We start from the raw sequence: 27,879 nt of genomic DNA on the forward strand, positions 1-27,879 counted from the left end.
GCCAAACATACCCTCGTAAAACTGACTATCCTACCGATCCTTGACTTCGGCGATGTCATTTACAAAATAGCCTCCAACAGTCTATGCAGCAAATTGGATGTAGTCTATCACAGTGCCATCCGTTTCGTCACCAAAGCTCAATATACTGCCCACCACTGCGACCTGTATGCTCTCGTTGGCTGGCCTTCGCTTCATATTCATCGCCAAACCCACTGGCTCCAGGTCATCTATAAGTCTTTGCTAGGTAAAACCCCACCTTATCTCAGCTCACTGGTCACCATAGCAGCACCCACCCGTATCACGCGCTCCAGCAGGTATATTTCACTGGTCATCCCCAAAGCCAACTCCTCCTTTGGCCGACCTTTCCTTACAGTTCTCTGCTGCCAATGACTGGAACGAATTGCAAAAATCACTGAAGCTGGAGTCTTATATCTCCCTCACTAACTTTAAGCATCAGCTGTCAGAGCAGCTTACCGATCATTGCACCTGTACACAGCCCATCTGTAAATAGCCAACCCAACTACCTCATCCCCATATTGTTATTTATTTTTTGGCCTTTGCACCCCAGTATCTCTACTTGCACATTCATCTTCTGCACATCTATCACTCCAGTGCTTAATTGCTAAATTGTAATTATTTCGCTACAATGGCCTATTTATTGCCTTACCTCCCTAATCTTACTACATTTGCACACACTGTATATAGACTTTTCTATTGTGTTATTTGACTGTACGTTTGTTTATTCCATGTGTAACTTCGTGTTGTTTGTTGCTTTGCTTTATCTTGGCCAGGTCGCAGTTGTAAATGAGAACTTGTTCTCAGCTGGCCTACCTGGTTAAATAAAGGTGAAAAAATATATATATGGACAGGTGTGTGCCTTTCCAAATCATATCCAATCAACTGAATTTACCACAGGTGTATTCCAATCAAGTTTTAGAAACATCTCAAGGATGATCAATGGAAACAGGATGCACCTGAGCTCAATTTCTAGTCTCATAGCAAAGGGTCTGAATGCTTATGTAAATAAGGTATTTGTGTTTTTTAGTTTTTATAAATTTGCACACATTTCTAAAAAACAGTTTTTGCTTTGTTGTTATGGGGTATTGCGTGTAGATTGATTTGTATGTAGATTGTGCAATTGGTGAGGCATTTTCAACACACGCGTTTCTTAAAAAGACTAGAAGAGAAGAAGTACATTTCTCCTCAACCCTCAACCATGATAGACTATCTGTTGTTGATGTTAGTTCTGTGTGTGCGGTTAGGGCAAGGCATGCTGCTTTGTTTTGTGCTGTTTTGTTTTTAGCCAAGCTTCTTTGTTTAACCGGCCTGCTAAAGTATTTTGTAGCAAACAAGGGCTCCGATGAAATTACAATCTTAGAAAAAAGGGTTCCAAAATGGTTATTTGACTGTCCCCATAGGAGAATCCTTATTGATTCTAGGTAGAACTCTTTTTGGTTCCAGGTAGAACCCTTTGGGTTCCATGTAGGGTTCTTCAAAGGTTTCTCCTATGGGGACAGCCGGATAACCCTTTTAGGTTCTAGACAGCACCTTTTTTTCAATTTTTTTATTTTTTTCTAAGAATGGGGTTTGTCTTCTTTTCGGCAGTGTTTGCGTACAATTCTGAGACGTGCACCAGTAACAGGCAGAAGTGCTCGTCCTTCGCTGACTGTAAGGACTACACCAATGGCTACTGCTGCCACTGTAGGCCTGGTTTCTATGGCAACGGCAAGGATTGTGTGGCTGAAGGTAGGAATAACCCCATACCCAAAGTACATACAGTATTTGTGTAATAAGGGTTAGGGCTCTCCTGCTACCTTCGTTAATGAAATATGTGAAATAAAGTTTTAGAATTATTCAATATTTTATAAAGAAATTGAAAACCGGAATGCTTGACACACAGTCACACATCAGTTACATTTTAAGTTACATGAATTGAAATCGAATTAAATTAAGTTAATTTCCTCACATTCCACACGCAGGTAAGCCCCAGCGGATGAACGGCAAAGTGAACGGCCGGGTGTTCGTGGGCAACTCACCCTCGCCACTAGAGTTTTCCAACAATGACCTGCACTCATATGTGGTGGCCAACGATGGGCGTGCCTACGTGGCCATCAGCACCATCCCGGCTGGCTTGGGACCCTCCCTGCAGCCCCTCTCTTCCCTGGGAGGGGTCATCGGCTGGGCCTTCGCTCTGGAGCAGCCTGGCTATGAGAACGGCTTCAGCATCATTGGTAAGAGCTGGTTCGCCGATTATCTTGCACATTGTTGTGTCATTAAGAGTTGTTTTAAGGTAAGAGCTGACATTGGGTGAATCACAAAAGTGATTCCTCGCTTCCTTGATTCATAGCGTCTTTCTCAAGACTTCCTTGCCCTGGAGAAAGCCCATGAGAAGGGCACTCTGATCTTCTGCTTCAATGCGTTTGGAGAAAGAGGCGACAAATCATTTTTATTTTTATTTATTTTACCGTTATTTTACCAGGTAAGTTGACTGAGAACACGTTCTCATTTGCAGCAACGACCTGGGGAATAGTTACAGGGGAGAGGAAGGGGATGAATGAGCCAATTGTAAACGGGGGATTATTAGGTGACCATGATGGTTTGAGGGCCAGATTGGGAATTTAGCCAGGACACCGGGGTTAACACCCCTATCATCAAGGAAAAACATTTGAGAAAGTGCCATAGTGTCATTAAAAAGGCAGCAGGTGATTTGAATACATTAGGCTTTTCTAATGTGAATAGGGTCGCATTTGGTTTTGCTTCTCCTTCCATTGTAGCAAAGGCACCTGGGGCTTAGGACTTTGTTTGCAGTGTCTAATGAGATGTCCTTCAAAGACAGGTGTGAATGACCGCTGTGGGATTGCTGCTTAGGTCAACATTTATTCAAGTTAACTTTGATTAGTTTGGTTTATTTGCTCTCTTTGGATGACAGATTTTTTTGTATATGTCCAAAATCTGGCTTACATGCTACTTACCTAAACTGCATACTGTGTACTAACAGTGCTACATACTGTTAAGAATGTACTGTTTAGTAAAAACGAATGCAATAAGTAACAAATATCAGCCTTACTAGGCTCATCCATACTGAGAATGTGTCATCTAATGCACAATTGCGTTGATTCCCGCCATTCGTTCATTTTGGTACGGCACGTCCCCTCAGCTGATTATCAGCTATTGTCAAACACACGTTGGTCTCGAAAGACGATTCTACTCCTGACTAGTGTGTAGCGAATTCTACTAGATTAAAAGCCGAAATGAGTATGACATCCTGGCATTTAAAGCATACAACATTTTCCACATTTCACATATGTTCTATAAAATGTTATTTTTTTTGCCTACTATTTGGAAGGCATGTAAGGTTATTCGGACACTGCCAATCGTCTTTGCTCAGGGAAAGTACATGCTCTACTGGCCATTTGAGTGGTATACGTGGAAGTTTGAGTGAATTGTGCCAAGTGATTAGGACTAACTTCCTCTTTTTGATACATTCCTCAACAAGTTGAATTCCACTTTAGTCTTCCACTTGGACTTAAAAAAAAAAGTAACCTTTATTTAACTAGGCAAATCAGTTAAGAACAAATTCATATTTACAATGACGGCCTACCCCCGCCAAACCTGGACGACGATGGCCCAATTGTGTGCCACCCTATGGGACTCCAAATCACGGTCAGATGTGATGCAGCTTGGATTTGAAACAGGGACTACAGTGACACACGCCTCTTGCACTGAGATGCAGTGCCATAGACCGCTGCGCCACTCGGGATCCCATGATTTGTTGGTAGAACGATGATGGGTAAAATTATGGGGAATTTGTTCTGTGTTCCCGTTTTCGGGTGCATTTTTCTGCTTTTCGGGCCTCAAAATGTTGCTCCAGCTCATTGCTTCCAGCTGGCTTCACTTCTTTCAAAATGTTCCCCTTTTGATGTGTAATGTTGTTGGCTCCATGGAGAACCAAAAGTGGGGGGATACACTCAAGGGTATGGGTGGGGATGCAGAATGAAGTTGCCCCTAAATGCTCATCTTCGGTACGGCTAGGTTTTGGGTTTCATCACATAATGGTTGAGCTTTTGGGTAAGGCAAGATGATCCTACATTTGTGCTCAAGAGCTGACGAGAACCTATAAGCATTGGTTATCTCTCTCTTTCCTTCTCCCACCACCATCTCTGCTCACTCACACGTGCACACAAACACCCTTCAACCCCACAACCACCCTCAACCATCCCGCTCCCCCTCACAGGTGGCGTGTTCTCCAGGCAGGCCGAGGTGACCTTCTTACCGGGCAACGAGAGGCTGACCATCAAGCAGGAGTTCAAGGGCATCGACGAGCACGACCACCTGGTAGTGAGCACCGAGCTGGAGGGCCGTCTCCCTGAGGTCCCACGCGGCTCCACTGTCCAGATCGACCCCTACAAGGAGATCTACCAGTATGGCAGCAACCGTAAGTCACGACCACACCAATATAACTTGGAATGCAGTGATTTCCATTTCAATTGAGTCAATTCACAAAAATTATTTTGATCTGCTGAATTTAAATGGAATTGACCCCAATCCTGGAACTCAACACTGCCACAGATTGTAATACGTCTAATCACATAAGAAAGGTCAGCATTAATCCCAATGTTGTTATTAGTCAAATTGCTCTTACGTGCAACCAGATAGTAGCCTATCTTATTCTTTTCATGAGACACATAGTCTTAGAAACACTTTTGGCAGCAATTACAGCTGTGAGTCTTCTTGGGTAAATTCTCTAAGAGCTCTGCACACCTGGATTGCGCAATATTTGTCCATTAATTCTTAAAAAAATTATTCAAGCTCTTTCAAGGTGTCATATTCAAGTGTTGCCATAGATTTTCAAGGAGATTTAAGTCAAAACTGTAACTTGGTAAAGCAACTCCAGTATTTTGGCCTTGTGTTTTAGGTTGTTGTCCTGCTGAAAGGGGAATTCCTCTCCCAGTGTTTCTTGGAAAGCAGAATGAACCAGGTTTTCCTCTAGGATTTTGCCTGTGATTAGCTCCATCCTGTTTCTATTTATCCTGAAAACTCCCCAGTCTTTGCCTCAAGAATACCCATACCATGATGCAGCCACCACTATGCTTGACAATAAGGAGGAAATTACTCAGTGATGTGTTGTGTTGGATTAGCCCCAAACTTAAGACTTTCCATTTACGCCAAAAAGTATATTCCTTTGTGTGCTTTTATTACAGTAGTAGTTTATTGCCTGGTTGCATACAGAATACATGTTTTGGACTATTCTGTATATATTCTGCACATTTTTATTCTTAATTTAGGTCATTATTGTGGAGTCACTACAATGTTGTTGCTCCATCCTCAGTTTTCTCCAATCACAGCCATTTAACATTACCAATGGCCTCATGGTGAAATCACTGAGCAGTTTCCTTCCTCTCCTGCAGCTCAGTTCAGAAGAACAACTGTATGTTTGATGTGTCTGGGTGGTTCAATACATCATCCACAGCATACTTATTACTAGACCATGCTTAAAGAGATACTCATTGTCTGACTTGTTGTTGTTACCAATCTACCAATCACTGCCCTTCTTTATAAGGCTTTGGAAAAGCTCTTTGTAGTTGAATCTGTCCTTGAAATTCAACACTTGACTGAGGGACCTTACAGATATTGTATGTATGGGGGAGAGAGGAAGGGGTAGTCATAAAATATTAATGTCAACCCGGATTATTTCACACAATGTGATTTGTTAAGCGAAATTTGACTCCTCAATTAATTTAGGCCTGGCTGAACAAAAGGGGTGAATTCTTATGCAACAACTGTATTCATTTGAGATTTTTTTTTTAACTTTTTTTTTTCACTTTGACATTATGGACTATTTTGTCTAGATCAATGACAAAAAATTTAAATGAAATCTATTTCAATCAAATCAAAATCCAATCAAAATCAAATCCCACTTTGTAACGCGACACAATGTGAAACAAAAGCCAAGGGGGCGAATACTTATGATACCAACTGTATATGAATGTTCAATGTAGCAACATTCCATTTCTTCAAATTCTCTTCAGTGATCACCTCCTCCTCCAACCGCGACTACACCGTGAGCCTACCGGACGGCGGCGTCCAGACCAAGACCTACCACTGGCGTCAGACCATCACCTACCAGAGCTGTCCCAATGACGAGGCGGTCAGGGCCGTGCAACCTACCCAGCAGCTCAGCGTCGACCAGATCTTCGTCATGTACGACTCGGACAACCAGCTGATCCGCTACGCTATGAGCAACAAGATCGGCTCCATCCACAGTGAGTAGAACCCCTTGTGTTACAGCTAATCTTTGTTCATGTTCTCCTATAATGTTATGCTAACCTTGTGCTTATGTTCTGCTAGTTGTGTTCACATTCTTCTAATGTTCCGCTAATGTTCTGCTAGTTGTGTTAACCTTCTGTTAACATTCTGCTAACCCTCTGCTAACAGGATTGGGCCCATCCTCAGTAGTATAGCCTATCATGTAAATACTGATAATCTTCAGCTAACGTTGTGCTTCTGTTCTGCTATATTTCTGCTAACTTTCCCGCTACAAATGGCTTATCCTCTATGTTTGGCTGGATGTGGTTGTAAGACAGACACCGGATGCTTAAATTTAAACGGTGGTGGAAACCCTGTGTGCATTTGCAACAAGATCATATGATCGATGTTAATAATGACAGGCAAACAGGAGTACCAAGAAGGCCAATCAAGGCAAAATAACATTGTTGTGGATGGAATCCCAGTCTCCACACAAGACCTGGACGGAGTCTGAGGAGAAGGTGAGAAAAAGGATCGCTGAAAAGCTGCAGCTAGATCATAAGAAGATTGAGGTGTCAAGTCAAGTTCTTCCACACCGACAAAACATTTCTGTATGGACCTCGCTTTGTGCAAGAGGGCATTGTCATGCTGAAACAGGAAAGGGCCTTCCGCAAACTGTTGCCACAAAGTTGGAAGCACAGAATTGCCTCGGCCATTGTATGCGGTAGCATTAATATTTCACTTCACTGGAACTAAGGGGCCTAACCCGAACCATGAAATACAGCCCCTGACCATTATTCCTCCTCCACCAAAATGTACAGTTGGCACTATCCATTCGGGCAGGTAGCGTTCTCCTTCTCCTGACACAGATTTGTCTGTCGGACTGCCAGATGGTGAAGCATGATTCATCACTCCAGATAACGCATTTCCATAGCTCCAGAGTCCAATGGCGGCGAGCTTTACACCACTCCAGCCGATGCTTGGCATTGCGCATGGTGATCTTAGGCTTGTGTGCGGCTGCTCGGCCATGGAAACCCATTTCATGAAGCTCCCGACGAACAGTTATTGTGCTGACGTTGCTTCCAGAGGCAGTTTGGAACTTGGTAGTGAGTGTTGCAACTGAAGACAGACAATTTTTAAGCAGTACACGCTTCAGCACTCCCGTTCTGTGAGGTTGTGTGGCCTACCACTTCACGACTGAGCCGTTGTTAATCCTAGACGTTTCCACTTCACAATAACAGCACTTACAGTTCACCGGGGCAGCTCTAGCAGGGCAGGAATTTGACAAACTGACTAGTTGGAAAGGTGGTATCCTTTGACGGTGCCACGTTGAAGTCTGGTTTTTCTGAAAAAGCAGAATCAACTAATTTGAAGGTGTGTCCACATACTTTTGTATATATAGTGTATGTTAGCCATCACTGAGATTAATTTGACAACACAGCAGTAGCAATACAGGGATATAACATCCAAAAAAAGACAGGAATAAATCTGGGGGAGGTGTCTCTGTATACAGTGCATTCAGAAAGTATTCAGACCCCTTCCCCCTTTTCACATTTTCTTACGTTACAGCGTTATTCTAAAATAGATTAAAATACATTTTTTCCCTCATCAATCAACATACAATAACCAATAATGATAAGGTGAAAACAGGTTTTTAGAAATGTTTAAATGTATTGAAACAAAAAAACAGAAATATCTTACATAAGTATTCAGACCCTTTGCTATGAGACTCAGAATTGAGCTCAGGTGCATTCTGTTTCCATTGATTATCCTTGAGATTGCATATGATTTGTGGAGATGAGAGATCCTTGATTGTAGAAGAGAGATCCTTGATGAAAACCTGCTCCAAGCACTCAGGACCTCAGACTGGGGTGAATGTTCACCTTCCAACAGGACAATGACCCTAAGCACACAGCCAAGACAATGCAGGAGTGGCTTAGACTGATGAGGGATAAAGCAAAAAAAAATATATTTTAATATATTTTATAATAAGGCTGTAACGTAAAACAAAATGTGGAAAAAGTCAAGGGGTCTGAATACTTTCCGAATGCACTGTATGTTCAGAGACAAATTCCAGTGAAGCTCAGAGATGATGCCTTGCCAAAGGTTGTTCCAGTGTTGTGGCTTCAGGTTCATCTGCCTCATCTAAAGCCTTCTTTTGTGGTGCTGCTATTGGCCACCAAGTGCTAACATTCATTATCCGGGTAATATATGTGCAATGCTTGATAGTGTATATGATGTTAACAGAGAGGTCTATTTTCCGGGTGACCTATAAATATAGGTTTTCATCAAGTTGTCCCGCTCAAGAAGAAACTGCTTACTGTAACCAATGCCTGTAATCTGCTTCAGTGTAGGGGGTGCGTACTGGTGGCAGAGAAGTCAGGCGCAGGAGAGCAAAAACTGATTTACAATGGCACAGTTGAATAAATATAACCACCGTAAACAGAACAATAATACAATGGGTAAACAAAACCCGTTACACACCAGCATAACGTGCACAAGAACTACAATAAACAATTCCGGACAAGGACATGGGGGGGGAACAGAGGGTTAAACACACAACATGTAATGATGGGATTGAAACCAGGTGTGTGTGAAGACAAGACAAAACAAATGGAAAATGAAAAGTGGGTCGATGATGGCTAGAAGACCGCCGAACAAGGAGAGGAAACAACTTCGGCAGAAGTCGTGACATTCAGGTTATTAATCAAGCTACCAGGGTGTTTACAAACAGTACAGGAACTACTGTATATCATCCACGTGTATTGATTATATTTTTTTGTAATGCTGCAGAACTTTGTTCGAAAGGTGCATCCACACCCATTGGATGTAGTGACCACAATATAATAGCTGTATCTAGAAAAGCCAAGGTTCCAACGGCAGGGCCTAAAATAGTGTTTAAGAGATCATACAACATTTTTGTAGTGATTCCTATGCTGAAGATGTAAAGAAGATTGATTGGTCAAATGAGTGTAGTGGGGAGCATCCAGACGCTGCAGTACGTTTCTGAAATTGCTTTTTCTAGTTTTTTGATAAACATGCACCTATTAAGAAACGGACTGTTAGAACTGCTAAGACGCCGTGGATCAATGAGGAACTGAACGAAAGAGTGGATTGGCTAATGAGTCTAGCTGCACATCTGATTGGCTAATGAGTCTAGCTGCACATCTGATTGGCAAACCTACTGTAACTCGAGAAATGATGTCACTAAACAAAAAGAAGAAGAAACTGTATTATGAAACTATGATAAAATATATAAAATATGATAGGAAAAAGCTTTGGAGAACATTCGATTCAATTATGGGCAGAAAGACTTTTTCAACACCGTCTTTTATTGAATCAGATGGCTCATTCATCACAAAACCCTGTGATGTGGCCAATTATTTCAACAACTACTTCATTGGCAAAGTGGGCAAATTCAGGCATTAAACTCCAAAAACAAACTGTGAGCCATCATATTCATGCATAAAATACCTAATTATGAAAGAAAAGCAAGGTTCATTTAAATGTCATGAACTTAAGTGTGGAAGAGGTGAAAAAAATGGAGAAACCACCTGTTATTGACAACTTAGATGGAAAGCTCCTGAGGATAGTAACGGAATATGTTTGCCGCTCCTATTTCTCATATCTTCGATATTATGATCTGGAGAAAAAGAAAAATCTCAGACCTGCAGGGAAGCTAAAGTCATTACCCTACCCATGAATGGTAAAGCACTCTTTTCTGGTTCTAACAGCAGATCAATAAGTCTACTCCTGGCTTTAGAAAACTTTTGGAAAGAATTGTGTTTGACCAGATACAATGTCATTTCTTCATGAACAAATTAGCAACAGACTTTATGCATGCATATAGAGAAGGGCATTCTGCACATACTGCAATGACACAAATGACTGAAAGAAATGGATAATAAGAAGACAGTGGGAGCTATACTGTCAGATTGGATTGCAGTGCAGCCTTTGATATTGACCATAATCTGTTAGCGGAAAAATGTATGTGTTATGGCTTTACACGCATATCATGGATTAAAAGCTATCTATCTAATAGAACACAGAGGTATTTCTTCAATGGAAGCCTTGCTAACGTACTACATGTAAAGTGTGAAATTCCGCAAGCCCCGTTACTGTTTTCTAGCCTCAAACAAAGCCTGTGTGTCTATGTATGATGAGTATTCAACCCTATACACATCAGCGGCCACAGCTAGCGAAATCACTGCAACTCTGTCTCTGGGGAAGTAGATTAAGGTCCTCGTTGCCAAAATCCCAAAGTATCCCTTTAAGCTCTAGACCTAAGATGGAACTGGTTATGAAAAATGTGACTATAGAACAAGTTGAGGAAGCTAAACTTCTTGGTGTCACCTTAGACTGTAAATGGTCATGGTCGAGGTATATTGATTCAATTGTTGGCAAGATGGGGAGCTGAGGTAAGGAGATGCTCAGCATTCTTAACACCACAACTGACCGAACAAGTCATACAGGCTGTAGTTGGATCATATCTTGACTACTTCCTAGTAATATGGTCAGGTGCTGCAAAGAAAGACATAATAAAGCCAAAGCTGGCTCAAAACAGAACAGCACGTCTTGCCCTGCAATGTTCCAAGAGATCTAATGTCAACAAAATTCATGTTGGCCTTTCCTGGCTCAAAGTACAGGAGACATTGTCTGCATCGCATCTCAATTTTCTTTCAAATATTAAGGTGTTAAAAACTCCAAACCATCTATTCAATCCACTAGCATACAGCTCTGACAGACTGTTCATATGCCACAAGGCATGCAACTAAAGGTATCTTCATAGTCCCCAAAGCCCCAAAACATGAATGTCAATGATAGCATGGAACTCCCTGCCATCTCAAATCACTCAAGCAAGCAAAAGTAGTAAAAAAAAATCTAAAATTAAGCAGCACATCACAGCACAACGCCTCTGACCTAAATAGCTGTAGCATCTCCCTCCCGAGCACATCTGGCAGTCAAGTTAAAGATAAGATGTGCCCTTGGCATCAGGATAGCAAGGACTGCTCAGAGAAAGCAATTGCAAGCAAAGCCTAGTGTTCTGGTCAGCTTACGGATGTTAGTGAGAAGAGCAAAGTTTATGAAAGTGTATTCTTATGTTGTGACTGGTGGATGCTGCTGTGTGTGAGTGTGGTGTGTGGGGAATGACAATGGAAATTCAAAACAAGTTCATGAGAACCGGGAGGAAACTCCATAAGAGAATCGGACGGAACTCCGTATCAAGGGGACGCACTGTACATTAGCTAACCCTTTATGGGCAGATAGATTGTAACACGGCAAATGTTCGGTTTAGCTCATTTCAACACACTAGACGGGGAAAAGGACATATGTGAAGCCCATCTGATGATAATGACGACTGTTCAATTTATGGAACGGAGTGGAGTGATGGATCTCTAAAAAGTCCACATATGCAGCTAAAGGGTTACATTTAAACTCGCACTTGCATTCAGTAGCGTCTATGAACCACAATATTATTATGAAACGTATTGACGTCAAACGGGAAAACCAAAGACACCGGTGGTTCCTAATGTTGTGAGATTCTTGCTGGTGTTTACAGGACAGCTGGTTCTAAGAGATTAGGATCAGGACCTGCGATTGTAACAGTATACATTTTCCCCAACAGATTCTCCTGTCTCTACTCATACGTGTTTCTTCTTTAGACATCTGGGGGGGATGTTGTTACCACTCGTTTGTTGTCTCAATGGACCATCGTATTACATACATTTCGCTTCAAGAGCGTTTGAATTCCTGACTATGCACAGTATGGAATATCGAGGCAAATGAATAGCAATTATTTGTGGTGTAACATTATCCGTAGGTTAACCAAAAACCTAGGGGTGTTGTATTTCCTCAGCTGGCCTTTCAAAGACACCCAAATCCTTGACCCGGTAAAGGTTAGCGGATAAGGTAAACAAGGGGCCGTGCTTCAGTTCACACAAGGTTATTTACTGCAGGTAGGAGGTGTAAGAAGAAGGGGAGAGAGGGGAGGGCAAGAGGAAGGCACTGGGAGAGTGGTAAAGGTACATAGGGGATGGCCGGGGGTGGCGATCAGGGGGCCGGGGGTAGGTTATGTAAGCAAACTTGACTCAGCTGGAGTTTTATTGGCAAAAGTGGAACATCTGTGCCGAGTTTCCTGTGAAGACGCAATGGGGTCTGGAGGAGCAGGGACTTCAAACGTGCCCCCCCCCCCCCCCCCCCCACACACACACCCTCAATAAGCAACCGTCTGATAAGCGGTCGGCACGTCTAACAGTCAGGCGAGGTGTCTTACATGCCTGTGTCTACAAAACTGAGACATTGTGTGTGTGTGTGTCTGGGTGTGATGTCACAACATCTTGTCCAGCTATTCCACAGCGTAAGCCATTTCCAACAATAACTAACGTGAGGGTTACTAGGGATCTATTCATTTCAGGTTGTAGTACTATACTGTGGCTTTTCAGACTGAAGTATCCGAAGACTGAAGTAACTCCAAAGTAGAACTCCCCTGATCCCTTGTTTAACAAAATCCATCATCTGAAAACAGCCACACAAAAGCCTTACTGAAGGACTATATGTAGCCTATAAGTGAATTGCAACCAATTGGTCGATTCCATGTTTACTGCAACTATTTCACTTAAATTCTAGCTATAACATCAGAACGAACCCTGAGCTAAGCATTGATGGCATCACCCACTAACACGGAACCCACTGCTGCCCCTCAAGAGAATGGACGTTTGTTTTGATTGACAGGTGGCCCACCAGAGCAGAACCCATGTTTCACCGGCAGACACGGCTGCGACACCAATGCCGCCTGCAGAACCGGAGAAGGCATCCAGTTCACCTGCGAGTGTTCCACTGGTTTCACTGGGGACGGACGTCAATGCTATGGTAGGGGCCCTGCATACTATACATATCAGCTTAAACTTACACCAGCTGATGCATAAGGGACATGGGGAATAGTCTATTGAAGTTTGGGTTATACTTGATTTGACCTATTTACCTGGTAATTCATTAAAGAATGCATGGTAATAACTTTATTACATTGTTATTATCAAAAAAACGTATCGGTTTCTTGGGGATTCTTTGAAATGAAGACTACTTGGCACCATTTAGTGGTGACCAATTTCCTTAAATGATTTCAATAGCAAAGCATACCAGTTGTAGCAATTTTTTGAGTAAATACTAGCTGCAATAGGACTGAAAGTGAAGTTGCCCTAGACATTGATCTTCGGTCAATTTAGCATTTTCCCCACTAAGGATTGTGGGAAGATTGGGCTGAAAAGAGTGCATTACATTTCATGACTGATCTTCATAAAATAGGTAGTATTAGTAAGATGGCATCTTCATAGTAGTGGACATGATATTATATTTAGCTTATTTTGCACTTTCTAAGAACTCAAAGACGCTTTACATCAGTAAAGGGCAAGACCGCACAAAGAGATAAGCAAGTACTACAGGACTGAGACAGACTAGCATAGGAAAACAAGCAATGTCATCAGAAATGCCCCATCACTAATAATTCATATTATTAATATACTGTAATGTAATGTAATATATTGTCATATAAACTACAAATGATCACATTAAATCATTTATTACAAATATGCAATGAAATAATGTCATTATTATTACGGCTCTTGATATGACTTGCAGTCAACATGAATCTAGTGCAACAGAATTGCCCTCGGGACAAATAAAGTTGTTTTGAATTGAGTTAAGTTGAATTGAATTGAATGTGCTCATTTTGTAGACATTGACGAGTGCAGAGAGACACCCGAGATCTGTGGTTCTCACGCCATATGCAACAACCAACCGGGAACATTCCGCTGCGAGTGTGTGGACGGTTTCCAGTTCGCCAGCAATGGCAAGACCTGTGTCGGTATGTAGTGCTGAAAAAGTGTGTTTGCAGCTGTGTTGGTCTTTGTTTGGATGGCCTCCAAAATAACCGTTGTAGTTCACACAACCTAATACACGCTTTTTACACTAACCTTTTACAGATTTTTTTCATAGCGTCTACATTCATCTTCAGCTCCAATTTAAGAATTTCTATGCCATATCAGTCTATTAATCTGTTGTTTTCATTAGTCTATCAAACCGTCTACTGAGAACTTTCTCACATTTGCTACTCATTTTTATGGTTTTAGTTTCATCAAACTAAGGATTCAGGGGATTTCTGTCTCCACCAAGTCTAAAATCTGCCTCCCCCTTTCCCCCCTATCCCTTGTAGAAGTGGACCGTCCCATAGACCACTGCCAGAGGGGTACCAATAACTGCGATGTCCCAGAGCGGGCACGTTGTAGTTACACGGGGGCGTCCGCCTATATTTGCTCCTGTCTGTCCGGATTCGTGGGTGATGGTCATACTTGCCAGGGTAGGGTGACACTTAAACAGTTGTGTGTGTGTTTGAGGGTGCATGTTTAACTATTCTTGTGGGGACAAGAAGCCCAGAAAGAAAAATTGGACCAACTGGGGACATTTTGTTGGTCCTCACAAGGTCAAATCCTATTTCTAGGGGGTTTAGGGTTAAGGTTAGAATTAGTGTTAGGGTTAGGAGCTAGGGTTAGTTTTAGGGTTAGGTTTTTGGGTTACGGTTAGGGTTAGAGTTAGAGTTAGAGTACGGGTTAGGTTTAGGTTTAGGGTTAGGGGTTAGGGAAAACAGGATTTTGAATGGGACTGAATTGTGTGTCCCCACAAGGTTAGCTGTACGTGTGTGTGTGTGTGTGTTATGCGTGCGTGCTGTGTGTGTGTGTGTGTGCGTGCTTGGTGGCAGCCTGTTTTCTGAGGTTGAAGCACTTTATTTTACTAATAAAATGATTCCATATCATTTGACTAAAATGATCTGAACTCACTCACGGGAACAATATTTGTCATCAGGTCTTAACCTTTTTTTATGTTTTATTTGTTATTAGGGGTAGATCAGCTTTAATATTGCAGGTAGATTGTAGCTTCCATCAATGTAATTGTCTGCATCATTTTTTTTGTAGTAAATATATGTACAGTACAAGTCAAAAGTTTGAACACCTAATTGTTCAAGGGTTTTTCTTTATTTTTACTATTTTCTACATTGTAGAATAATAGTGAAGACATCAAAACTGTGAAATAACACATATGGAATCACGTAGTAACAAAAAAAGTGTTAAACAAATCAAAAAGGATTTTATATTTGAGATTCTCCAAAGTATCGACCCGTTGCCTATCAGGTATCAAGGTAAGACCCAGATGCAGACCGTGTCGAAGTAACAATGTTTATTACAGCAACAGGGGCAAAGGTACAGGACGGCAGGCAGGCTCAGGGTCAGGTTAGGCAGAGGTCGGTAATCCAGAGGTGGGGCAAAGGTACATGACGGCAGGCAGGGGCAGGGGCAGGGGCAGGGGCAGGCAGAGTGGTCAGGTGGGTGGGTACAGGGTCAGGACAGGCAAGGGTCAAAAACCAGGAGGACGAGAAAAGAGAAACTGGAGAAAAGCAGGAGCTGACACAAACACTCTGGTTGGCTTGACAAACAAGGCGAACTGGCAACAGACGAACCGAGAACACCGGTATAAATACACAGGGGATAATGGGGAGGATGGGTGACACCTGGAGGGGTATAAAGTAAATCACAAAGACAGATGAAACAGATCAGGGTGTGACAGACATTGCCTTGATGACAGCTTTGCACGCTCTTGGTATTCTTGGCATTAAGCTCAGGTCTACCCTGTTTTCATCCTTGAGATGTTTCTACAACTTGATTGGAGTCCACCTGTGGTAAATTAAATTGATTGCACATGATTTGGAAAAGCACACACCTGTCTATGTAAGGTCCCACAATTGTTAGTGCATGTCAGAGCAAAAACCAAGCCAGGAGGTCGAAGGAATTGTCCGTAGTGCTCCGAGACAGGATTGTGTCGAGGCACAGATCTGGGGAAGGGTACCAACAACATTTCTGCAGTATTGAAGGTCCCCAAGAACACAGTGGCCTCCATCATTCTTAAATGGAAGAAGTTTGGAACCACAAAGACTCTTCCAAGAGCTGGCCCTCTGGCCAAACTGAGCAATTAGGGGAGAAGGGCCTTGGTCAGAGAGGTGACCAAGATCCCGATGGTCACGGTGACAGGGCTCCAGAATTCCTCTGTGGAGATGGGAGAATCTTCCAGAAGGACAACCATCTCTGCAGCACTCCACTAATCAGGCATTTATGGTAGAGTGGCCAGATGGAAGCCACTTCTCCGTTAAAGACAGCCTGCTTGGAGCTGTCCAAAAGGCACCTAAAGACTCTCAGAAACAAGATTCTCTGGTCTGATGAAACCAAGATTGAACTATTTGGCCTGAATGTCAAGCGTCACGTCTGGAGGACACCTGGCACCATCCCTACGGTGAAGCTTGGTGGTGGCAGCGTCATGCTGTGGGGATGTTTTTCAGGGTCAGGGACTGGGAGACTAGTCAGGATCGAGGGAAAGATGAACGGAGCCAAGTACAGAGAGATACTTGGTGAAAACCTGTTCCAAGCACTCAGGACCTCAAACTGTGGCGAATGTTCAACGTCCAACAGGACAACGGCCCTAAGCACACAGCTAACACAATGCAGGAGTGGCTTCAGGACAAGTCTCTGAATGTCCTTGAGTGGCCCAGCCAGAGCCCGGACTTGAACCCGATCAAACATCTTTGGAGAGACCTGAAAATAGCTGTGCAGCGACACTCCCCATCCAGCCTTGAGCGCTTGAGAGGATTTGCAGAGATGAATGGGAGAAACTCCCCAAATACAGGTGTGCCGAGCTTGTAGCGTCGTACCCAAGAAGACTCGAGGCTGTAATCGCTGTCAAAGGTGTTTATGTAAGTTCTTATGTTCAGGTCAGTCTACGTTGTTTGTTATTTTGTAATCAATTCAAGTGTTCTTCGTGTTTCGTCTTTATTTAAATAAATCAGTTTTTTATCATACAACGCTGCGTTTTGGTCCGACCCTTACTCCTTCTCCTCATCCGAGGAGGAGGAATTAGACAGCCGTTACAACCCTGTACTTCACGGTTGGGATGGTGTTCTTCGGGCTTGCAAGCCTCCCCCTTTTTCCTTCAAACATAATGATGGTCATTATGGCCAAAAGTTATATTTTTGCTTCATCAGACCAGAGGACATATCTCCAAAAAGTACGATCTTTGTCCCCATGTGCAGTTGCAAACCGTAGTCTGGCTTTTTTCTGGTGGTTTTGGAGCAGTGGCTTCTTCCTTGCTGAGCGACCTTTCAGGTTATGTTGATATAGGACTCGTTTCACTGTGGATATAGAGACTTTTGTACCTGTTTCCTCCAGCATCTTCACAAGGTAATTTGCTGTTGTTCTTGGATTGATTTGCACTTTTTGCACCAAAGTACGTTCATTTCTAGGAGACAGAACGCGTCTCATTCCTGAGCGGTATGACGGTTACGTGGTCCCATGGCGTTTATACTTGTGTACTATTGTTTGTACAGATGAACGTGGTACCTTCAGGCGTTTGGAAATTGCTCCCAAGGATGAACCAAACTTGTGGAGGTCTACAATTTTTTTTCTGAGTACTTGGCTGATTTCTTTTGATTTTCTCATGATGTCTAGCAAAGAGGCACTGAGTTTGAAGGTAGGTCATGAAATACATCCACAGGTACACCTCCAATTGACTCAAATGATGTCAATTAGCCTATCAGAAGCTTCTAAAGCCATGACATAATTTTCTGGAAATGTCCAGGCTGTTTAAAGGCACAGTCAACTTAGTGTATGTAAACCTCTGACCCACTGGAATTGTGATACCGTGAATTATAAGTGAAATAATCTGTCTATAAACAATTGTTGGAGTAATTACTTGTGTCATGCACAAAGTAGATGTCCTAACTGACTTGCCAAAACTATAGTTTGTTAACAAGAAATTTGTGGAGTGGTTGAAAAACTAGTTTTAATGACTCCAACCTAAGTGTATGTGAACTTCCGACTTCAACTGTATATAACATTCTATTGGTTTCAAGAATATTGTACAATAATTTAAATGGAAAAATTCGAAGTTTTGAATCCGGCTAATAACGGTCCTCTGAGTGTATAATTTCTTTGGGGGTGTACCTCCACTGTTATGCCATCCAGCCCTGGAGTTTTCCCAGACTTAAACACTTGAATTGCATCAAGAAGTTCTTCCTCTGTAATTTGGCCTTCACATTAGTCTTTCTGTACAACTGTTTATTTTACATTATTAATAGAACATAAATCCATACAGTTACATTTGGTTAGTGGAGATGGAGGAGACTGAAACGAAAATATGCTTAATGTACTTCATTTCCTTTTTCAAAATATTGTTTGGTGAATCATGGGTGACTGTCATTTGTGACAAGTTTCAGTAAATTCTTTTTGGCATCATGTTGAAGATAAAAAATAATTTGGTGCGTTTTTCTCCATATTCCATCCAGTTCGCTTTATTTTTTGTAATATATTACACATGATCTTTCTTGAACAAGTTCCTCCATTACTTTTTGTTTTTCTTCTAACTTATTCTGAGCTTCTATGGTTAAGTTTTACTGCTATCTATCTGTTCTGTTCGTCCTTCCATTTCCTTTGTTAATATGGACTCTTTTGACCGAAATTGCTTTTGAGTACTGAATTTCATGGCCCCTAAAGGCACATTTAAAAGTGTCCCATACAATAAGGGGATCTGCTGTACCTATGTTATGTCGGGAAAAGTCAGTTATAATATCTTCTGTCCTAGTTAAAAACAAGTTATCATCCAGTAGGCTTTGATAAAATTTCCAATATCCTCGCACACGTGTAAATTCTGTAAGAGTAATATATATGCCAATTATTTGATGGTCTGACCGCATTCTGTCCCCTATAAACACTTTTTATACTTTTGGTGCCAGAGAGAATGACATAAGAAAGTAGTCAAGACGACTAGCTTGATTAAGCCTCCGCCATGTATATCTCACTAGGTCAGGGTATTTAAGCCTCCATATATCCAATAGTTCCAATATATCCATGACATTCTTGATTTCCTTAAGGGTGATAGTTTGAAGTGTGATTTCTTTTACGGTCCTTAGAGGTATTTAAAACCGTATTATAATCTCCCACCATAATAGTCTTGTATTGCTTGTAGGGTTGATCAATTATTATATATATTTTCAAAGAAGCGTGGATCATCATTATTTGGAGTTAAGGAGCTATATCTGTTTATGGTCCAATAACATTTAAAATCATCCATGTACCTAGAGGATCTGTTTGGACAATTTGCACATTTGGATCAAAATTACTGTTAATTAATATCATCACCATTTTAAATTTCTTTGCCCATGGGTGAAATATATTTTGCCGCCCCAGTCCTTTTTCCACACAACTTCATCTAAAATTGTTGAATGAGTTTCCTGTAAACACTAGATATTATATTCCTTCTCATTATTTCTTATTATTATCTGTTACACCATTACAATTATAACTGGCTATACTTATTTCACAATTTACCATAATGAGATACAAGTTTCAAATCTAAACGTCCCTTTTTCAGGACCCTGTCTTTCAAAGATAATTCGTAAAAATCCAAGTAACTTCACAGATCTTCATTGTAAAGGGTTTAAACACTGTTTCCCATGCTTGTTCAATGAACCATAAACAATGAATGTACATGCACCTGTTGAACGGTCGTTAGAAACTAACAGCTTACAGACAGTAGGCAATTAAGGTCGCAGTTATGAAAACTTAGGACACTAAAGAGGCCTTTCTACTGACTCTGAAAAACACCAAAAGAAAGATGCCCAGGGTCCCTGCTCATCTGTGTGAACGTGCCTTAGGCATGCTCCAAGGAGGCATGAGGACCGCAGATGTGGCCAGGGCAATAAATTGCAATGTCCGTACAGTGAGATGCCTAAGACAGCGCTACAGGGAGACAAGACAGACAACTGATCGTCCTCGCAGTGGCAGACCATGTGTAACAACACCTGCACAGGATCGGTACATCCGAACATCACACCTGCGGGACAGGTACAGGATGGCAACAACAACTGCCCGAGTTACACTGGAAACGCACAATCCCTCCATCAGTGCTCAGACTGTCCGCAATAGGCTGAGAGAGGCTGGACTGAGGTCTTGTAGGCCTGTTGTATGGCATGCTGTAATGTAACAAAATGTGGAAAAAGTCACTGGACCAGACAGGACTGGAAAAAAGTGCTCTTCACTGATGAGTCACGGTTTTGTCTCACCACTGGTGCTGGTCGGATTCGCGTTTATCGAGGTGGAGGGTCCGTCATGGTCTGGGCCGGTGTGTCACAGCATCATCGGACTGAGCTTGTTGTCATTGCAGGCAATCTCAACGCTGTGCGTTACAGAGAAGACATCCTCCTCCCTCCCGTGGTACCCTTCCTGCAGGCTCATCCTGACATGACACTCCAGCATGACAATGCCACCTGACATCCTGCTCGTTCTGTGCATGATTTCCTGCAAGACAGGAATGTCAGTGTTCTACCATGGCCAGCGAAGAGCCCAGATCTCAATCCCATTGAGCACGTCTTGGACCTGTTGGATTGGAGAGTGAGGGCTAGGGCTAGGGCCATTCCCCCAGAAATGTCCAGGAACGTTCAGGTCCCTTGGTGGAAGAGTGGGGTAACATCTCACAGCAAGAACTGGCAAATCTGGTGCAGTCCATGAGGAGGAGATGCACTGCAGAACTTAATGCAGCTGGTGTCCACACCAGATACTGACTGTTACTTTTGATTTTGACCCCCCCTTTGTTCAGGGACACATTATTCCATTTCTGTTAGTCACATGTCTGTGGATCTTTTTCAGTTTATGTCTCAGTTATTGAATCTTATGTTCATAAAAATACATGTTAATTACATGTTAAGTTTGCTGAAAATTAACACAGTTGACAGTGAGGACATTTTTTTATTCATCATAAAATAATATATAATTTTGTTTATTTATCATAATATATGTGTGTAAACTCACCATTAAAAAGTACCATAAAGATTGAGTGTCCATAGCTATACCATGATATTTGCATTGCTACTAAGTACATTTGTTCCCCACAATTCCACCCGCTAAAACCCCTCCCCGTCCTAAGATGGGTTGTCATGCCAGTGGCCGGCAGACCACCCCCGTCACTCCGGATCCCAGGGACCCCGAAAGACCTGGACCCATCCTTCGAAAAGAGCACACAGTGCCACCTACAGAACAGGCATGCAAAATTGAGCAAAAATCAGGAGATTTGATTAACTTTCTCAAGTCCTTGGTGATGGAGATCAGATATACTACCCCTTCCTCTGGAAACACACACTCGCTGGTCTCCAATTGTGACCATTTCCTCAAGCATCTCTGTGCAGTCAGACCTTTGATTATTTTGTACCACCAGGTCCACAATAATATGCCCCCTCTCGGATTGTCCGAGTGTGACCCCCCCCCCCCCTCCATGAGTTACTGCAGATGTGTCTCGACTTGCCTTTGTAGCCCTTGTCAAGTTACTAGGCCATATTAGAATAGTATACGTTACTGTCCAACATGCAAAATAAAGTTGTCTTTTGCTTTTCTTGGAACCCCCCAGACACCACAGAAACACACAAACCCTTCAGCTTAAAAAAACAGACTTTGTCTTCTCTCTAAACTCTCCACTGGGTCTCTCTATGTTGGACCCTCTGAGTACTTCTCGTTGTAATGCACCCACACTGGGGCCCCTGCGAGAGGAAATGTATCCACCTGGACAGGAAATGCAAACAACCCGGCCCTACAGCTGGGGAGCTCGTTGGTCATGCGTTTTATTCATCCATCCATCCCTGTATGTCTTATTTTCCCTCGTCCAATGCAACATGGCCCACCACCAAACGAAAGCAGTAGGAATTTCCATATGTCCTTGTGGATTTGTAGAACTCCTTTTTCATTTGCTGACCTTAGAGTAGACTTTAGAGGTTGAGGTAGTGAGCTGGGTGTGTTACATCCAATTTGCAGCCAAAGAATGGTATCCCTGACCTTATCGAACGCTAAGCTTCAACACGTGTACACAGTACTTCAGTTATGCAGATACAATGTTTTATTGACTGTACTTTTCTAAAGAATGATGTTTCTTTCCCCATCTAACACCATTACATAACACAGTATGTGACATGTCATGAATGTATGTTTCACATTTAGATACTTAATATAGTAGTGCAATACCAATACTTTTTGTATTTTTATAGCAGGATTTAATATTCACATTCCAATTGACTGTGTATATTTCAGCTATATATAAAAATATTTTGATACCTTATTTTCAGTTGAATTATCATCTGTGTCCTTATTGTTTCTCATTGACTGTTGTTCCTCACACACACAGACATTGACGAGTGCGAGCAAGGTCGCTGTCACCGGGACGCCGTCTGTTATAACTCTCAGGGCTCCTTCACCTGTCAGTGCCACCCTGGTTTCCATGGCGATGGCTTCCAGTGTGCCCCTGGCTCCCCAGGTAGGTAACCCCTGGGCTTTCTGGTGTAAATAAACCCCCTTTTCAAACCCCAAGTTGTGTGAGAGGAGTTCTTCTCAGGGTCATGGTCATTTGGAATCAAACAGAAGTTTGATCCCCGGTCAAGTCATACCAATGACTCTAAAAATGGGTGAATCTGCAGTTCAAACACCCGGCCAGTGCTTTGGTAAATAGCTCAGGGATGGGGCTGGAGAAATGTAACCATTCTCAAGTGTATAGATGGAGCTATGGATGCAAGAACTGACCATCCATGACATCAAAATTATACTTTTAACCTATGTTTTAAAGCGATACATTGTTTGTTTAAAATTACAATGTTTGCAAACATTGGAGTAAAATAAGCGTATATTTTGGGTTCTGATGGGGTATGGCAGTTGAAATAAGTTCATGAGACATTTATAAGTTGTGATGTGTAGATTGGCCCTTTAAGGAAATGGACAGGGGGTGTACATTAAGCTGCCTCATGCTGCAGAAACAGGATATAGGCTCCTACCCAGTGGGCCATTTTGTCTCAGACAAGGCTACTGATACTTATAAGTTAAACAGCAGCCAGAGGCAGTGTAGTCCAAAATGTGCAAGGGAAGTCAAGAGACATGCATTCAGAAGGAACCTCTAAATTGTACGGCTATGTCCGGAAGTATCTAAATAGTGTACATTGCATGTGTATAGTTCGAGCTCTCATCAGACATCTTCCGCCACTCAAAACATTAGGATTCGCTTAGTTTTACTTTTCTGTCTTAGTGCCAACAGCTGGAACATGTGAAGCTCCTAAACAGTATAGTTTGGTTTAGAGGGAGGGGTGAGGGGGGAGAGGGGAGAGAGAGGCGGGGGAGCAAGACAGATTTGTTATCAAAGGAAAGCATAATATACCAGAGACAAACTGTTTATATTGAACGTCCACACAAGCTATAGTGGGCTAAACAGTATATACAGTGCATTTTATTAATGTAGGTCTGTTCGCTAAGTTAAACAAGTCTATCAGTGTTGCGTCATCGCCTGGCACCAATAGAAAGTTATTTAATCATGGAACGCTCCCAGCATGGTAGAACATGGATTGAGGCGAAGGCCGGAACAGTGTGTACTTCCACAAGACAGATATAAGACTATATGGGACTGCTAAAATATGGAACTGTTAGGGGGGGGGGGGGGGGGGGGGGGGGAAGGGTGTGTGTGCGTGTGCTTCGGGGTTCTGAAACTCACTCTGAACTGAGTGTCTGTTGGTTTCTGGTGTGCCTTGACCACATGTTCCCCTCTTCCCTCCCCCCTCGAATGACATTTAAAGGTTGACATTTGACACGGCATCCTTCCTGTGCGGGGATGGGTCTAACAACACACAGATGTTATGTAGGGAGGATAAAGGAATGGAAAGGGGAGGTTGGTGTTGATACATAACATACGATCCCCGTTCAGAAAGACCAACATAGCTGCTCATTCTCCATACAAATAGGGCCAAAGGCCTGGAACATGTCACCAGGATGTGCTGGAATAGAGACAATGTTCCCAGACTCCTGAGCTGCGTCCCTAATGGCCTATATAGTGCATTACTTTTGGCCAGGGCCATTAGTCCAATTTAGTTGAACATAAAGGTAAAGATGCCCCGGAGTTACAAACAGGAACTTAAACATTTAATAAACAACAACAACTGAAGTAATAGGAAAAAGTAGGACTTGCCCCTATTAACTTAACAACCAATCCATTTTCTCTTTGACTCAACTCACCACCGTATATTTGGGAATATAGGGTATGTGTATTCAAGTGTTCCATTATTTTTCTATAGGCTGCAGCTTTCATGTCATGTACTGGAGCCTTGGGTGTTTGTGAGTTGGCATCCTCCTCAGATGTTACCGCTTTGTTCAAGTCCAATCCAGGTGTCAACTGCATGTATGTACGCTAATTATACCTCCTTCTCCTCTGCCTCCAGTTTTGTCATATTTTGTACAAGCCTTCTGAAAAGGGGATTCATTTTGTCCTCCGTTGTATGAACTTATACTTGTAGTACACACTGTAGTGCCTGGACCCTGTGAGAGTTGACCTGGTTGTCTTCCTCTCGTCTCGACGGTTCACAACCGTCTGACGAAAACTGTTCAGTTTCCATCGTTGACTAGTTGTCTTTATTTTGGGGGCTTTTGTTGATTGTTGCGGCCAGACGTTGTGCATAGCGCAGATTGTATGTTCCGGCTGTTTGAGATTGTTATGACTAGTCTGTGGTTAACCAGATAGATACCCTGGGGATAAGTCTTTCAGTGAGACACTATATTCCAGATGTCACCGTGTCCCCTATGTCAGATTTACGGGACTGCAAAAATATTCTACATTGAATCATATGCTCATCGGCTCTCTCCTTATTCCATGTTTTCCATATTAGTAGTGGGCAAGTAACTTTAGTTTTGAACTGCCATGTGCCATGCAGTACAGTAAGGCAATTATATTTAAACTAAAGCTATATAGCGCTTTTAAAAAAATAAGCAATTTCTTAAAAACCTTTCTAAAAGGCATGTAGGATCATTTTTATTGTCATCATCTCTCATTGCCATCTTTCTGTTTTATTCCAGAGCTTGAGAAGACGCAGTGCGAGCGAGACAGAGAAAGCATCCAGGTCTCTTCCAACACAGGCTCGTTTTCCTTCTTCCGCCCACGCCCCGCCGTCAGTCAGTACGTTCCTACCTGCGACCAGCATGGTGCCTACGAGCCCACCCAGTGCCACGGTAGCATTGGGCAGTGCTGGTGTGTGGACGGCAATGGTCAGGAGATCCCCAACACTAGAACTGGCCCCGGCCAAAGACCTTTGTGTGAGTGACTGCCTCAAAAGGTGGACGGGCCGATTGGTCATCCTTGGCTTTTACCTTAAATCAAATCAAATCAAATTGTATTTGTCACATACACATGGTTAGCAGATGTTAATGCGAGTGTAACGAAATGCTTGTGCTTCTAGTTCCGACAATGCAGTAATAACCAACAAGTAATCTAACCTAACAATTCCACAACTACTACCTTATACACACAAGTGTAAAGGGATAAAGAATATGTACATAAAGATATGTAATGAAACCTAAGATTACCTGGGGTACCAATGTAAGAAATAACACATAAAAAAACTAAATACTGCATAGTTTCCTAGGAACGCGAATCGAGGCGGCCATCTCTGTCGGCGCCGGAAGTAGACAAGACTTAATATTCATATTCAACATATTCATGCATTCATAGCACTCATGTCTATTCCATTACACTCAACATTTGTACCCGTATGCTAAATAAAAATACAGTAGGAACCCACTGGGCACATACTGGTTTAATTAACATTGTTTCCACGTCATTTCAACAACAAAAATGATATGTGATGACATTAAATCAACGTGAAAAACTGATTGGATTTGCAAAAAATAATCAAAGTAAAGTAACTTTTAACCTAAATTCAATGGCATGGTTGAAAGGTTTGTTGATTTCGCATTTAAATCAGGTTAGTTGAAAACTCAATCATATATAAACCAAAACTAGATATTGATAAGATGTCTGTTCCCAGTGGGAAATGTAACTTCAGTTGTCCTCCCTTGACAGGTATTGACCAGGGAGTGATTCCTCCCCCGATCGGACCCACCACCAGGCCAGATGTCTCTCCTGTGGCCCCAGGGACCCACCTGCTGTTTGCCCAGAGCGGGAAGATCGAGCACATCCCTCTGGACGGATACAGCATGAACAAAGGGGAGGCCAGAGCCCTGCTTCACCTGCCTGTGAGGCTCCACATTGACACACCTCAACTCACCTCACATTATCTCAAACAGAAAGTCAGATAGCTACTCATTCAGTCAATAACTGCACATCACTCACTACAAGCAACTGAGGGAAGTTACTTATTGACTCACAAATGTTAACTCACTCACTCTCTTCTCGAGTGAGAGATTCACTCAGTCAGTAAGTCACTCCTCTGTAAGCCCCGGCATACCACACTTTGTTAAGATGGCCGCTCACCAGATGGCCAGAGCTGTCTTCTCAGACCACCAGTCTTAGGTTGAATGAAAAGAGGGGGATTTGCTAATCTCTTGCTCGCATATCAGATGTTTCCTTTAACCGGACTGAGAGTGCGTTGATGGGTGTTGTGGGTCCACGCCCCCACTCTGGAATGTCCCAAATGCCACTTGAACAATCTCCTGATTGTGTGAGTTGACCATCCATACTCGTCCTCAGGCTTTTCTTCTTTCTTCTCACGAGCGTGGAGTGGTCTGGCAGAACATGTAACTGGACATACAGAGGGATTCTTCCCCATAAAAGCTTCAATTGTTTGGCGAGTCGCATTCTGCCATTTTGAAATGTAATGTTATATTATGTACTTCTTATGTCATTTGGTTGAACCCCATCTGTGAAATGAATGGGGTGAGATATTATCACTGTTAAAGTAGATCCTGTTCTGCTTGCAACATCAATGTGACAATCTAGTTAAACAATTTATTACATTATAAATTGTTCTCTTGCTGTGAACAGGGGCTCTATTGAGTGTGTGTGACATCCTATATTCTGACATTTGCATGGTTTCCAATTAGCAGTTAAGAAGGGAAAAAAGAAGGGCTTTTGATTTTTTTTAGTGCCAGGCCAGCTACACACACTACTATGGTGCCAAGTGCATCGGATGATTGGTCTTTTCAATGTGACAATGTGTTTGTATCTGTCCCGATCTAAATAAACCATTAATCAATAAAACCCTCTGTCTTTATGTGTTGCTCCCAGGACAGAGTGGCGATCGCCGTGGCCTACGACTGTGTGGAGAAGATGGTGTACTGGACGGACATTACAGGGCCCTCCATCAGCAAGGCCAGCCTGGAAGGAGGAGACACCATCTCTCTTGTCACAACAGGTGAGCACTGCACAGGTCTGAGGTCAGCCTGTAGGGAGGAGAAACCATGTCTCTCGTCACAACAGCTTTAGTACACAGGTCTCAGGCCAGTCTGGAGGGAGGAGACACACTCTCTCGTCACAACAGGTGAGCGGTACACTGGTCTGAGATCATTTCAAACCTAGCTAGCATGGTCCATGAAATGCATCAAGAATGGTAATAGTTAACTTTTCATTTATCATGTTTTATTTATCTTAATTTCTCTTTATAAAGGCTTTACATGTGGGTATAATGTGTAAACAAAAACACATCTGCGATCTGTCTATCCATCAAAAGTTCCATTCATTTCATCTTTTGACATGTGTGAAACAACACGGACAAATGGCAGATTGCCATCCATT

At 42.5% G+C, this 27,879-nt stretch overlaps 1 protein-coding gene across 1 annotated transcript in view; it reads left to right on the forward strand.

Annotated features, from left to right (window-relative positions):
• Window positions 1-27,879, forward strand: part of LOC129838821 (nidogen-1-like) — a 53,614-nt gene that overhangs the window by 19,318 nt on the left and 6,417 nt on the right. Inside the window, exons 5-15 of the mRNA XM_055906037.1 lie at window positions 1,606-1,746; window positions 1,980-2,231; window positions 4,235-4,435; window positions 6,030-6,263; window positions 12,979-13,116; window positions 13,979-14,107; window positions 14,456-14,599; window positions 22,507-22,635; window positions 25,206-25,442; window positions 26,209-26,381; window positions 27,373-27,499. Coding sequence (XP_055762012.1) covers window positions 1,606-1,746; window positions 1,980-2,231; window positions 4,235-4,435; window positions 6,030-6,263; window positions 12,979-13,116; window positions 13,979-14,107; window positions 14,456-14,599; window positions 22,507-22,635; window positions 25,206-25,442; window positions 26,209-26,381; window positions 27,373-27,499 — 1,905 coding nt within the window. The remainder of the gene's footprint in view (window positions 1-1,605; window positions 1,747-1,979; window positions 2,232-4,234; window positions 4,436-6,029; window positions 6,264-12,978; window positions 13,117-13,978; window positions 14,108-14,455; window positions 14,600-22,506; window positions 22,636-25,205; window positions 25,443-26,208; window positions 26,382-27,372; window positions 27,500-27,879) is intronic.

Source organism: Salvelinus fontinalis, chromosome 3, assembly GCF_029448725.1.
Source record: "Salvelinus fontinalis isolate EN_2023a chromosome 3, ASM2944872v1, whole genome shotgun sequence".
NCBI lineage: Eukaryota > Metazoa > Chordata > Actinopteri > Salmoniformes > Salmonidae > Salvelinus > Salvelinus fontinalis.